This window comes from Melopsittacus undulatus, chromosome 10 (assembly GCF_012275295.1).
Source record: "Melopsittacus undulatus isolate bMelUnd1 chromosome 10, bMelUnd1.mat.Z, whole genome shotgun sequence".
In the NCBI taxonomy this organism is placed as follows: domain Eukaryota; kingdom Metazoa; phylum Chordata; class Aves; order Psittaciformes; family Psittaculidae; genus Melopsittacus; species Melopsittacus undulatus.
Genome location: NC_047536.1, coordinates 9,529,401 through 9,541,844, shown reverse-complemented (window position 1 = coordinate 9,541,844; position 12,444 = coordinate 9,529,401). Strand labels below are relative to the sequence as shown.

General features: G+C 42.9%; 1 protein-coding gene across 1 annotated transcript in view; it reads right to left on the bottom strand.

Moving 5' to 3' along the window:
- Positions 1 to 7,344, bottom strand: part of CPEB4 (cytoplasmic polyadenylation element binding protein 4) — a 42,683-nt gene extending 35,339 nt beyond the window's left edge. The window contains exon 1 of the mRNA XM_013127362.3: positions 4,444 to 7,344. Within this exon, the coding sequence (XP_012982816.1) occupies positions 4,444 to 5,565 (1,122 nt within the window). The 5' untranslated portion in view covers positions 5,566 to 7,344. The remainder of the gene's footprint in view (positions 1 to 4,443) is intronic.
- Between the last annotated feature and the right edge of the window lie 5,100 nt (positions 7,345 to 12,444).

Here is a 12,444-nt window from a genome sequence, read left to right as displayed (position 1 = left end):
AGCACTTCTGGTTTAGTAAACTTGAACTTTTTTTTTTTTTTAAGTGTTAGAAATTACAGACCTTTATAAAAATTTCCAGTAACATGTCTGATGCTATTTTATCCACATACTAAGTTTCTTACGTATCTTTATTTTCCACAGTATCTTGTGTTCTCAATCTTTAGCTGGGCTGCTAAGTATGTAATTATCAAAGCAAAATGTTTAATAATAAGAGTACTTCTTTTAATCTTAGGAAAATACAAACATAATTCAAATAGCTTCTAACAAAAGCTCTTTTTAAAAAGAAACCCTGAGGTCAAAAACACACAGGAGGGCCAAAGCCAAAGTATTAACGTCAGTAGTAAGTTTATAAAACAAGAACGGTGTTAACTTCCACAGTACTTAACTTGTGCATGTCATACCACATTAGACTGCTTCTAATTCCATAGATCAGTAGCTGTGGGGAACAGCACACAAAACACTAATTACTACACAGCTGATGTCGTTAGAGAAAAAAGGGTGAACAGACATTTAAAAATCCAGTTTCAAGTGTTTATTCTCCTTTAAAATGATAGCTTGAAATTTCTTGGAATAATTGCTGCTGCTAGAATAAACTTCTGCAAAACTTGCTGCAAAATAAATTGCCTGGTTTTATACAACCAGCCACCATGATTCCCAAAAAGGTTCTTCAGAAACAAGGAACAAATAGTAAAATAAAGAGGCATGGTAAAGAAATTTATTTGCCAAATTCCTTCAAGAGGAAAGATCAGCAAATGCATTCAAGAGGTTATTTTTTACTTCCAGTACCCTGTGAATTTGTTTAACACACTTATTAAATCAAACCATTTCTATGGGCAAACAAATCATGATGTATGGCTCAGAATTCAAACACATTCTGTAATCACGTATGTGTTTTCTTAAACATTCCATATCTGCCTGAAGGAAGAGAAAGTCTCCCTGGCACAGCCCCTCAATGGATTTGAAGGGGTGATATACCTGGAAACTAGCCACTGCAGAAGAAAGGAAAAAACATTCTGAACAAGTGGATATGATGAACTGCTCTCATGGACAGAATTCTTTGAAATGGGCAATTATTTTAAGGCTGATTCCAGGAAGAAACACAAATTATTTTTAAGCATTTTTACAGAAAGCTGAACACTATTGCTTAACTTGCTTGTGCCTTCAAAGACCAACTTAAAAAACATCATCATGCATTTGAAGATGAGATCTGGAAACCTGGAAATGCCTATCAAAGCAAGATTTATTCATTGCATAACAGGCAGGATGTTCTACTCTCATGAGGAAGTGCAAGTACATAGCAAAAGGAAAGCCAAAACAATCTTGAAGGCAATGCTGCAGTAAAATGCAATTACTGAGCACTTACTTTATCAGTGCTGCTGGGAGAGAAGCAGAAGGAATTATTTTTAAAAAATCAGTAACTTTTTAAGATGCAATAGTCACAGTCAAAGCATTTTCATTTATTAATTCTCAGGGAAGGCTCTTCTATCCAAAAGATGCTTTTTTTTTTAAATTCAGAAACCATTTTTTTCTTTTGGAGACCATTTCCTTTTCAAATGAATGCACAAAGAACAATGGCTTTTCTCTTTTCAAAAGATCTGAAGGGGGAAGCCTGCCCAGTGGCTAAAGCACAATATCAAAACTTAATTTCATTAGCAGATCTGGTAACAGTCTTCTCTGACCTTGCTTCCAGTTCCATCTCTGCAACAAGAGGTTCCTACAGACATGCTACTTCTGAAATGCTAGGAGACAGAATTCCAAAGGAAAAACACTTAGAACAAAAAGCACAATGTTTTTCATGAAGCTTTGAACACCGAGCAAGCAATCATCAGATTGCAAGATTATCAAAGAGATCATCACATTATTTTCCTTTTAGCTGTGCCATTTGGAATGCCCACTTCATTGCAAGCACCTAAGGGCCATGGGCAGAAATATTTGAAGTGAGCAGTTGTTCACATTAGTGGCTTATAGGGACATTATGCAATGTTGTCCTCTCTGAAGAGGAAATGAGCACTTACACTTGGTTACCCTAAGATTTTCATCAAAACACAGGAGTTCTGTGTTTCACCAAGTGCTGAAGCAGAGGCAACCTTTGAGGAAAAAGTGATCCCCAAATATTTGCAATTGCTAGTTTATATCTTGCCTTCTAGAGAAACTAATTTTCACTAGATTGATGCAACACTTGTTAATGATTTAAGCAGCAAAACATAAATATTAAATGAAAGGGATAGTTGTATCAAATTACTCCATTATGTTGCTGCAGCAAAGACAGCTTTCAATTATTTCCTAAACAGGAATCTAAGAAGATTCCAGTAACAAAATAGCCTTATCCAGTACATGATTGCATCACCAAGGATACTTCAAATATATATGCATGAACACAAATATATAATAAGCAAAAGTCCTTATTTCTGCTTGAAGTCAGGCATACAATCAGCATAAGCAAAAAAAAAAATACGTCAAAGGTCCAATTTTACATAATTTGTTTCCAGCGATTCAAAAATTCAGGATGCTTTCGACACACAAATGACTGAGGGACCAAAGGAGCTAAAGATTTTATACAAAAAGAAGGTTATAAAAAGCAGTTGTCCAAGATGGCTTCAAAATCAATCAGCATCTTTGTAGGTCTGCAGTGCTGAAGTCCTGTTTTGCTGCCCTGCCCTTTTCTTCACAGAAGTGATAGTAACAGACTGGAAAGCAGTTCGCTCCAACACTTTCCTTTTCTTGGCATGAAGGAGTGTCAGACTTGGTCTTGACATGTACAGCTTCATCTTAGTGTTTATGTAAACAGATACCAACATGCTACACAAAAACTATTTCTTTACCATGATCAAAATACATGGGTCTGCTATTTTATGTTTGGAACACAACCCAGAAGTCAAGGTTGACTTTGCCAATTTCCTGAAATTTCCTTGATGTCAAACCAAGCACATTTCTATCGCTGTGTATGTATTTGGGCTGTATACACAGCAACAAGGACACACTTGATCTCATTCTGTCACTCTGAACATCAGCTATGTGTCAGGGTAGAGAATGAATTAAACTGTGAGCCAAGTCTCGCTGCAGTGAGGCTGAAAAAAGACCGACTCCAGCTGTGTCCCTTTTTCTAATGGTTTCAGTGTATAAATTTGGTATGCTGAACACAGGTTCATTATATTAATTACAAATCCTGACATTAAAATCAATTATTATTATGCATTCTAAATTTACAAAGACTCTACCTGACACTGAACCAGCTAGTAGCTCTGCAGTAGAATAAAGGTCTCTAATGGAAAGTTATTGCCAGCAGCTGCTCTGTTGTCAAAAGGCTGCACAGGCAGACCCTGCAAACCAAACAGAAACTGAACAGTAGAGGAAGCAGACCTGAACTGTTCCTTGGTCTGAATCCACGAAGTCATTATTAAATAGATTTCTGTTTCTTTAGGGTTGTTTACAACATGAAACATACTGGTTTTTATCTTCAGATCTTTCAAATTGTTTTAATGTAGGTCACCCTGCTTCTTACAGCATGGCTAGAAATACTGCAATCACTCTGACATTTTTACTTTTGCCCTCATTTGAAGATACTGAAAAACAACCCTCTAAATGTAAAAGAACTCTTGGGTTTTTTTGTTCACCCTAAAGGAGTTTACAAAAAGCACAGACAAGCATAAAAGCTAGATTTAACTAGGGGTCAGGTGAAAGGAAGAGTACTTCTAGCATAATTTTTACTGCAAATTAGGTTCAACATTATACAGTTCTTTCCAAATTCATAAAACGTCAGCTTGGAGGAAAGGCTGAACTGTTAGACAGCCTGCTCCTGTCAGGATACGGCCACATTAAAATATAGGAGACCACTTGTCTAGATCTATTTTTGACAACGATTTAATGGCCTGTAAGTAAAATTTGCTGCTATTACTGAGGAAAACAAACTGCACTAATTACCATGTAACAAAAAAAAAAAGCAGAGTTTCCAAAAATTGCTACAAAATGATGTTGCACTACAAGTCCATCTGACACTATAAATGAAAATACAAACACTTCATACTTTTTCTCAGATGTGGTACATTCTTGAGTACTTAAAAAGGGCTCGTATCTTCATACGTCATCTGGCAGCACTTTATTCCTTTCTCCTTTTGGTAAATATACTCACTACTTGCAGCTGAATTTGTCCATCAGCTATCAAAGTGTAGGAAACTGGCTAATACATATGTCCGGTGGGCTAAAGATACTTATATGATCACCACTATTAAAAAAAAAACCAAAACAAAACACAATAAAAATAAACCACATGACTCACAGTTCAGGGCATAATTCACACGATGACATTTCAAGTTATATATATTTTTAGTTGCAAGCACAGAAGTCATACAATCAGTTGGTGCTGTTCAAACCCCTGACCCTTTCTAAGGCATTTTGATACACTTACGTGTTATTTTCCTTATGGATATAAGAGAGTGTGCTCACCTGAAAAGGAAAAATGTTGTCAGCTCTATTCAAACTGTCTTCCATCCACGATTTTGGAGCGAAGGCTGAGCTGGGTCGAGCGTATTTCTGCAACTGGATATGATTACTTGCAAAATTCTTCTTTAAGGGCGAGATGGAGTTCAAGGGTGTTATCCCTCCGTTCAGTCCCCTGCGATGGTCTCGACCTTGGGACCCACCCCAACCACCGTATCCACCTCCACCAGGGCTCCATGAAGATGGTGTAGGCGATGGACTTTGGTAGCTGCTCCATGGAGAAGGTGGCTTGTTAAGATTATTAGCTAAATGAGGCAACTGATTAAAAGCAGCATTTCTATGTGTGAATGGAGGTGGATGAGGACTTGCAGGAGACCTCCTCTGTTGCTGATGTTGATTGTGATGATGCTGAAAATGGGGGTGATGAGGGTGGTGTTGAGAGAGGGGTCCAATTTGGGGGGAAAAGCTACCACCAAAGCCAGGGCTGACGTGGTGTGGAAAATTCTGAAACAGCAGAGCACCATTATTAGCTGAGGCAGTAGGGACCCCTCCCTGGTGAAAAAAACTTGCATCTTCATTGATTATTGTAGACGAAGAAGGAGCTATAGCTGCAGACCAGTTACTAAAACCAGTCAGAGAAGATGCAGTGGACGTCAAGGGCTGCGTCGAAGTACCTAGCCCTGAAGCCTCTTGATAATCAAATCCTGTTAACACCGGCGATTCTATTCTTATTTTCTCCTTTCCATTGCTGTTCTCTGAAGAATTATCGCCCTGATTTTCTTCAGTTTTAGCTTTCTCAGGTTCAGAGAGCATGCCTGCTTCCTGACTTTGACCAGGGGAAAGCTGCTGTTTTTCTAGGGACTCTTGCTTTTCCTGTTGCTGAGTTTTAGATTTTTCTGACCCCAGAATCTCATCCTGAATATTATGGGCAGCTGGAGCAGGAAAGAGCCAAGCTGACCCAGCACTACTGCCATTGGCAGCTGTGTTATTATTTATAAAAGCAGCAGGACTGGGGGTTGCATTTTGATGATGGTGTGGGGGCTGCAGATGTGGATGAAATCTGACTGGAAAAGCTGACTTATTTCCAGTGTTGTTTTGCACTAACACTCCAAACCCGTAATCCCCCATTTATTATATTTAGGGTTTGAATCCTCCCTTTAAAAACAAGTTGATGTTTAGTGTTTACCTCGTCCTCTTCTGAGGCGAGATTAGTATCCTGATTTTAGCTAGATATTCCAGTTTCTCCCTCCACGCTATTTCAGATTTGGATAAAGATGTTTGCTTTTTTTGCAAAAGCTAGATCTCTCCAACTATTTAAATGTGTCAATTTTGTCTGTTTCCTTCCTTTGGCCAGGAGGAAGGGAAAAATAAATCTTTGGTTCACAAAATAAGAGGTTTCCTTTTTCTAAAGGAAATGCACAGCAGTAAGAGAAAAAGCTTCTGGGGAATAAGAATAAAGAGATTGTAGCTATCCTGTTTTCTTCCTCCTCAGCAGCCTTGATTCACCCATAAATGAGTTAAGAGGGAAGGGAAAAAAAAAAAAGAAAATACAATGACGTCTGGTCCCCCGACCCCTTGGCAGCAAAAAATAGATTTAAATCTGGAATAATTTAATACATCTCTATAATCTAATATATATTTGTGTCCTGTTCAAAAAGAGTCTTTGCTGTGGGTAAGGGAAAAATTTACCTCAGGATCTCAGCATTCAGAAGGGTGAAAAGGGGGAGCAAGTTGCAGAAGAGGCTTTTTCCCCCGTGCTGTTGGGTTTAACCTATTATATTTAGTAATAATATACACTGTGTATGTGCGCGTGTGTGGTTGTTTAAAGGGGCAAGATCTTATCTCAGGAAATTAGTATTCTATGTGTGTTGGGTGGGGAGTGAGTTGTGCAGGAGAAGGGTGGATTCTTGATGCTGCTCCTTTTGGGCTGGGTTTCTGAGCTCGCCAGACTCGCTTCTTATTTATGATCCAGTATTTGCGTGTCCTTCATATGAGTCCTGGCTGTCCGATGAGGAAGATTTTCATCTCAGAAATCAGCATTCACAGTTCGGGGAAAGGGAAGGGAGGGGACAGCGAGTTGTGCAGGAGGAAGGGGAAGGAGATTTTCTTGCTCTCACTGCTGCTGGAAGGGTGGGTTCTGGTGCGGGGCTCGTTTCTTTCCACCGAGATACGCGCGTTCCCCGCAGACAGCGATCCCCGGGCTGAAAGGCCGGTGGATGTGCGAGTGTGTGTGTGTTGTGCCTCCTTCTCCTCAAGGACTCGGCATCCAGCGGGGCAGGGGCGGCCAGGCTCGGCTCGCCAGGCCCCGGCTCTCTGTGAGGTGCCCCCGCGGTGTCCCCCCTCCCTCGCAAGAGTCCTGGTGTTGGGGAAGGCAGGAGGGGGTTTTTTTACCTCAGGAGAGGAGCAGCCTCCAGCAGGGAGGGGAAGGTACTGGCGGCGGGGGGCCGGGCTCCTCTCTCCCCCATGGAAGGTGTTTAACCGGTTCTCCCAAATCTCCCGGAGATTACGGGACGGGGTCTCGGCCGCTGGGCGCAGCGGAGGGGGGACCCGGCGGACTAACCGGGGCGAGCGGTCCGGCGGCGGCGGCTCCTCGGAGCAGTCCTTCCCCTGCTGCGCGTCTTCTCGGCTCCAGGCGGGATTCCTTCCCCCTCATGTAAACCGGCCGGGCGCCGGGAGGGTCGCCGCGGGGGACGCTGCTGCCGGCGATGTAAGGAGCGGGGAGGCTCCGCGGGCGACAACGACGGGAGAACGGGGAGCGGGGGAGGCCGGCTGCCACGACACCGCCTCCGGAGAGTCGGGAGGCGCTCCGGTAGCCGCGAGCCTGGCTGCGACGGGTCCTCCGCACGGAACCTCCGCTGCTGCCGCCGCTGCCTTGTTTTACCTCTTTCTGTTGTTTTTTCTTTCTCCTTTTTTCCTGTCTCCTTCCCCTCCCCCCACCCCCCCAGCGGCCGCCGCTTCCTGCCTCGGTGCCGCAGCCGGTGCCTCCCTCCTCCTCCCCACCCGGCCGCTGCCGAGCCCCGTCTCCTCAGGACCAAGCTGCCGCACGAAATGACAACCAGCTGGAGGAGGCAGCGCGGCGCTTCCGGTTCGGCGGCGGGCGCGCCCCTGTCCCGCCCCCGGGCACGCCCCGCCCCGCCTGCCGGCTGCTGCTCCGCGCCGCCATGTTTGGTAAGGGCAGGGAACACCCCGGCTGGGGCGGCCACCTTTGTGTTTGGCACGTAGCCCGCAGCTTGGCAGCCATCATAAGTATGGGCAAGAGGTCCGATGAGTACCGGCGGGGCGACCATCTTGGTCAGAGGAGTGCAGTTACCCCTGCGGGCCGCCATCTTTGTGGAGGGCAGGTCGACCTCCTCAATGCAGGGCTGGTGGCGCGGCCGGGCCCTGGCAGGCCTGCAGGTTGTGGGCACCCCAAGCCGGTGTCCTTTGGCAGGCATTATTTGCTGTAATATCATGTGTAATATCTCAAAATAAAATCGTACCCCAAACACTGTAGGTTTGTAACACCCTTTAGCACCGAAGGGCTGGAGCTCCTCTAGTGAGCCTTACCGTGGGCCTGAGGGAGATGCATTAGAGCTCCCTCCCTTATGGAGGCGAAAGACAGCAAAATAATGTAACAAAATGTTCGGAAGGCAACTTCTGTGGAGAAAACACCACAGCACCTGACTTCTGTTTGGGATTTAGCTCTTGAAACATGGCACTGTGATACAGTGACAGTCAAATTGGAAATTGAAATAGGGGTTATTCAGGATTGGTTGCTGCTGCACAGCCCATGCTATGCTGGCCAGGTACTCCCCATCCAGCATGAGGGGAATTTATTACTATTGCGTGGGTTAAAGGGAGGTTTTCACTGATTTTCAGACATATTTGTCAATGAAGGGACAGGAGGTTTGACCTGTGACAGCCAGCGAGTTTCATCTTTCAGGATGATGGATGAGGCCATTACAACATTTTAAGCACTATAAATAGAGGTGTTTATGGGGAGGGGGATTACAGAGATACATTTGTGCAACTGTCTCAAGCATGTGGTACCTTGGGACAGGATTGCCTCAGCGAAAAGTTAAGGTTTATGGCATGCTTTAGGAAGTTCTGGATTGAAAGGGAATGCATATCAAAGCATAAACTATTCATTCGACATGTATTTTATACTGCTCTGTTATTTATTAAACATTTAATGATTATTACTTCATCACGCATAGCAAATCTGTATAAAAGTGATGGGCTTGGCTGTCCCCAGCTGCCAGGCATACGAAGTGAAATTCCAGTTTTTACTACAACAGTGGTTACCAGATGGGTAACACCACACATTACACATCTGATTTCTTTTTGTATGTTCAGTTATGTATGTGGTCTGTGGGCACAACCATAGGTCCAAAACTGACGTTCACTGTAAAATTTATTCTCACACAGGAATGTGGCTTGTTCAAGGGCAAGCATCAAAATGTTTGTCTACTACAGTTCCATTTTGTAAAACAGTTCATTTCTGGGATGCGTGCCCTTTTGCACATCTACTAATTAAAATGTGCAAATAAAATTATAGTCCAAAAGTAAGTAACAAAACCCTGTGAAATAGCTATATGTGGATACACTAGTAGAAAAATCAAGTGGAAAAGGAATCATGCAGAAACATTTCCTGAATAATTTTCATTCAGTAGTGGGGTGTCCACTACTACTTCCTCCAAGACTACACAGTCACCTAATGGTAAATTTTGATGATACAGATTCTTTCAGCAAACCCAGCATTTCTTAATTAAACAGTTTTCTTTGCAACCATGTATACCTTGTTTCCATGTGTGAAAATGGACTTGTTTACGTACAGAGAAAACATCTTTGTGAACTTGTAATTACTGGGTTATAATTTCTCCCTTTGTTTACTGTTCAACCTGTGTGAGCACATCTGATACGAAGTATTATTTTCCTGTGTAATTTTTCTAGTCATACTGTTATTATCATCATCATCATCATCAGATCCAGGGTTAACAAGCACTTCTGTCAAGAAGCTATGAACCTGGCTCCAGCAATAGATTGCTATTACATGAATAGTTTGGGAAAGACTGAGTAGATGGCCTGAGTTTAATTCCAGGCACACCCTTGCAGTGCATTAGGGTAGATGCAGATCACCTAGAGTGATATGAACAGAATTTCCAAAATCTGACTTTAATCACTCGTCTTGACAAACATGGTTTGCTGAAACCATGGAGGTTTCTTAACCTAGCATTTTGATGATATCAGCTGCCCAGCAGGATTTGTGTCATTTTATTCAATCCCATAGAGGAAAAATGCCTAAACAATGTGCAGGGATTGCATTCATTACATTAGTTGCGAAAGGAGAATAAATCTCTGAAGAAAGTGAGTATAATCTATATTTAGCAACCTGTGAGGAAGTTGCAACTTGGATGGCTGGATGATGTGAAGAGTGGATAAGGAATTGGCTGAAAGGTAGCTTTCAGAGTTGCACTCAGTAGCTCAATGTCTGTTGGACATCAATGACTCTGATATCAGTGGAGACCAGTGACAAGTGGAGTTCCTTGGGGTTGCTATTGAGACTTTTGGTGTTCAACATCTTTGACAGCAACATGGACCATAGGATTGAGTACACCCTCAGCTTGCAGTTCAGAAAGCCAACCATATGCTGGTTTGCACCAGGAGTGTGGCCAGCAGGTTTAGAGGGGAGATTCCCCCCCTCTACCTCCACTCTCTTGCGACCCCATATGGAATACTGTGTTCAGCTCTGAGGCCTCCAACCTGCGAAGGACATGGACCTGTTGGAGTGAGTCCAGAGGAGGCCACAAGGATAATCAGAGGGCTGGAGCAGCTCTCCTGTGAAGACACGAGAGAGAGGCTTTGACTTGTTCAGCTTTGAAAAGAGAAGGCTCCAGGGAGACCTTAGAGAAGCTTCCAGTGCCTAACGAGGGCCTATGAGAAACCTGGAGAGTGGCTTTTGACAAGGGCCTGTAGAGACAGGCCAAGGGGGAATGGCTTTAAACTGGCAGAGGGGAGACTGAGATGAGGTCTTAGGCAGAAGTTCTTCCCTGTGAGGGTGCTGAGATGCTGGCACAGGGTGCCCATTGAAGCTGTGGCTGCCCCATCCCTGGCAGTGTTCAAGGCCAGGTTGGACAGGGCTTGGAGCAACCTGGTCTAGTGGAAGGTGTCCCTGCCCATGGCAGGGATTTGGAACTAGCTGATCTTTAAGGTCCCTTCTGACCCGAAACAATTCTGTGATACTGTAATGTATCTGAGCTCTATTTGGAAGTCCAACAGGATTTCTTTTATTTGCCACATAAGTTTTGCAGAAAGTAATAATCAAATCAACTACGTGATTAGTTTAAAAAATTGTACAACATTTTAAAATTAGTAACTTCTAATAGCAGTCAAATTTTGTTTACAACCTTCGTTTATGGGAGAGAATCTTCCTTTCCCAGCTGTCTAACACTGCAAAACCAAGCTGGTTTCCATGGAGCAATGAAGATATTGTTGTTGCTTTTCATTACAGAGACACTAAAATCAGGACAAGCATTCCTAAAAACTTTCTTACTGCTCTAATTCAACAGATAGCTAACAGTATAAGGAAGATCTTTTAAATCACTCAAGCTACAAGCTCAAATCCGTATACAGTCAAATGAATGCTTTATCATGTAGTGAGTTGTACACTGATTTTCCTGTAGCTTATGCCATGATCCAACTTTTGGATAAAACTTGAAATGTTATATCCAAATAAATGGAAAAAACCCAAACCAAAACCCAAAAAAACAACAACAACAAAAAAAAACCCCACCAAAAAAACAAACATTTGATCATCAAAATAATGTGAATCTAGCTAATTTAGAAATTACATTCTAAATTTCCCTCTACCTCAAAACAAATATCCAATAATATTTTTGATGGGAAGGTTTTCTTAATAGTATTTGCTCACAGTGATGAGGTTCGATGCCCAGATTTGCTGCCACATTCACCAAACAGGCACCTGCAGCCCAGTTGTGATGTACAGAACACCTTTCACCTGAAAGGGATTTGAGACTGAATTACACTTGAAGTACTTTTAGTCATCATGGTACATTCCACTAATCACTATCAGCATCAAATTGATTAATTTCTGGAAGCACTTTAACTGTTCTGGTTACCTTACAGGAGAGGATTCCCCTAGACATTCCATCTGACATCATTAGGCAGCTTGAGCTGATGACTGCCAATGGCACTGCACTAAGCAGGCTCTCTCCCCAGAATTATTCTTCAGGATCACAAACCCCTTGACAACCTCTTCACTGTGAGACTGAATCACAAGTGGAAACATATTGCTCTCCTCTGATGATTAGGTTTCTTAGCCTGCTATTATTCTCACAGGCTCACCAAAACATGTCACCCAATAAGTGCTTGACTGTGACTCAGGTCACAGGAAAAATTTGGGATGGCTGAACTGGTGTAGAAAAATCTTCTACTCAGAAACAGTCTTGAGATCTGTGGTTTGCTTGGGTCTGGTGTAGAGCCCATTCAGCCCTTCAGTGTTACACAACCCATGCAACACAACAAAGAAGAAAATGTTCAGGGCAGAATGGAGCACTTTTGTCCAGTGCACCACAAAGCCTTGGTAAGGTCATATGATGGATAAGATGTGAATTGTTAACAATAATTTCATAGAGTTAGCTCACAGCTAAGCTAAACTTGAAGGAAATGGAATCCCAAGAAGCCTCTCCAGCTCAGTCACACCCCTCATCCTGGGAGACTCCGGGAGAGCAGATGTGTGGTTTGTGATATGCCCTGAGTGTTATCAAATCAAGGTCCTATTGAGCTATGAAGTGAAATGACTTACAGAGCTCAGAAGGAACTCCTTATGGAAAATGCCTTGCCAGCAACCCTCTTTTTTTAAAAAATCAAAGGACTGTCAGCTCTCATGCATCTGCTGATTGCAGCTGTCATGGTGTCATCTGGAAAGAAAGGTGAACCCTCGGTGACTCAACACACGAACTTCAAACGTTAGCACTGCACACATTGCCAATTACAGAAACATCAGGC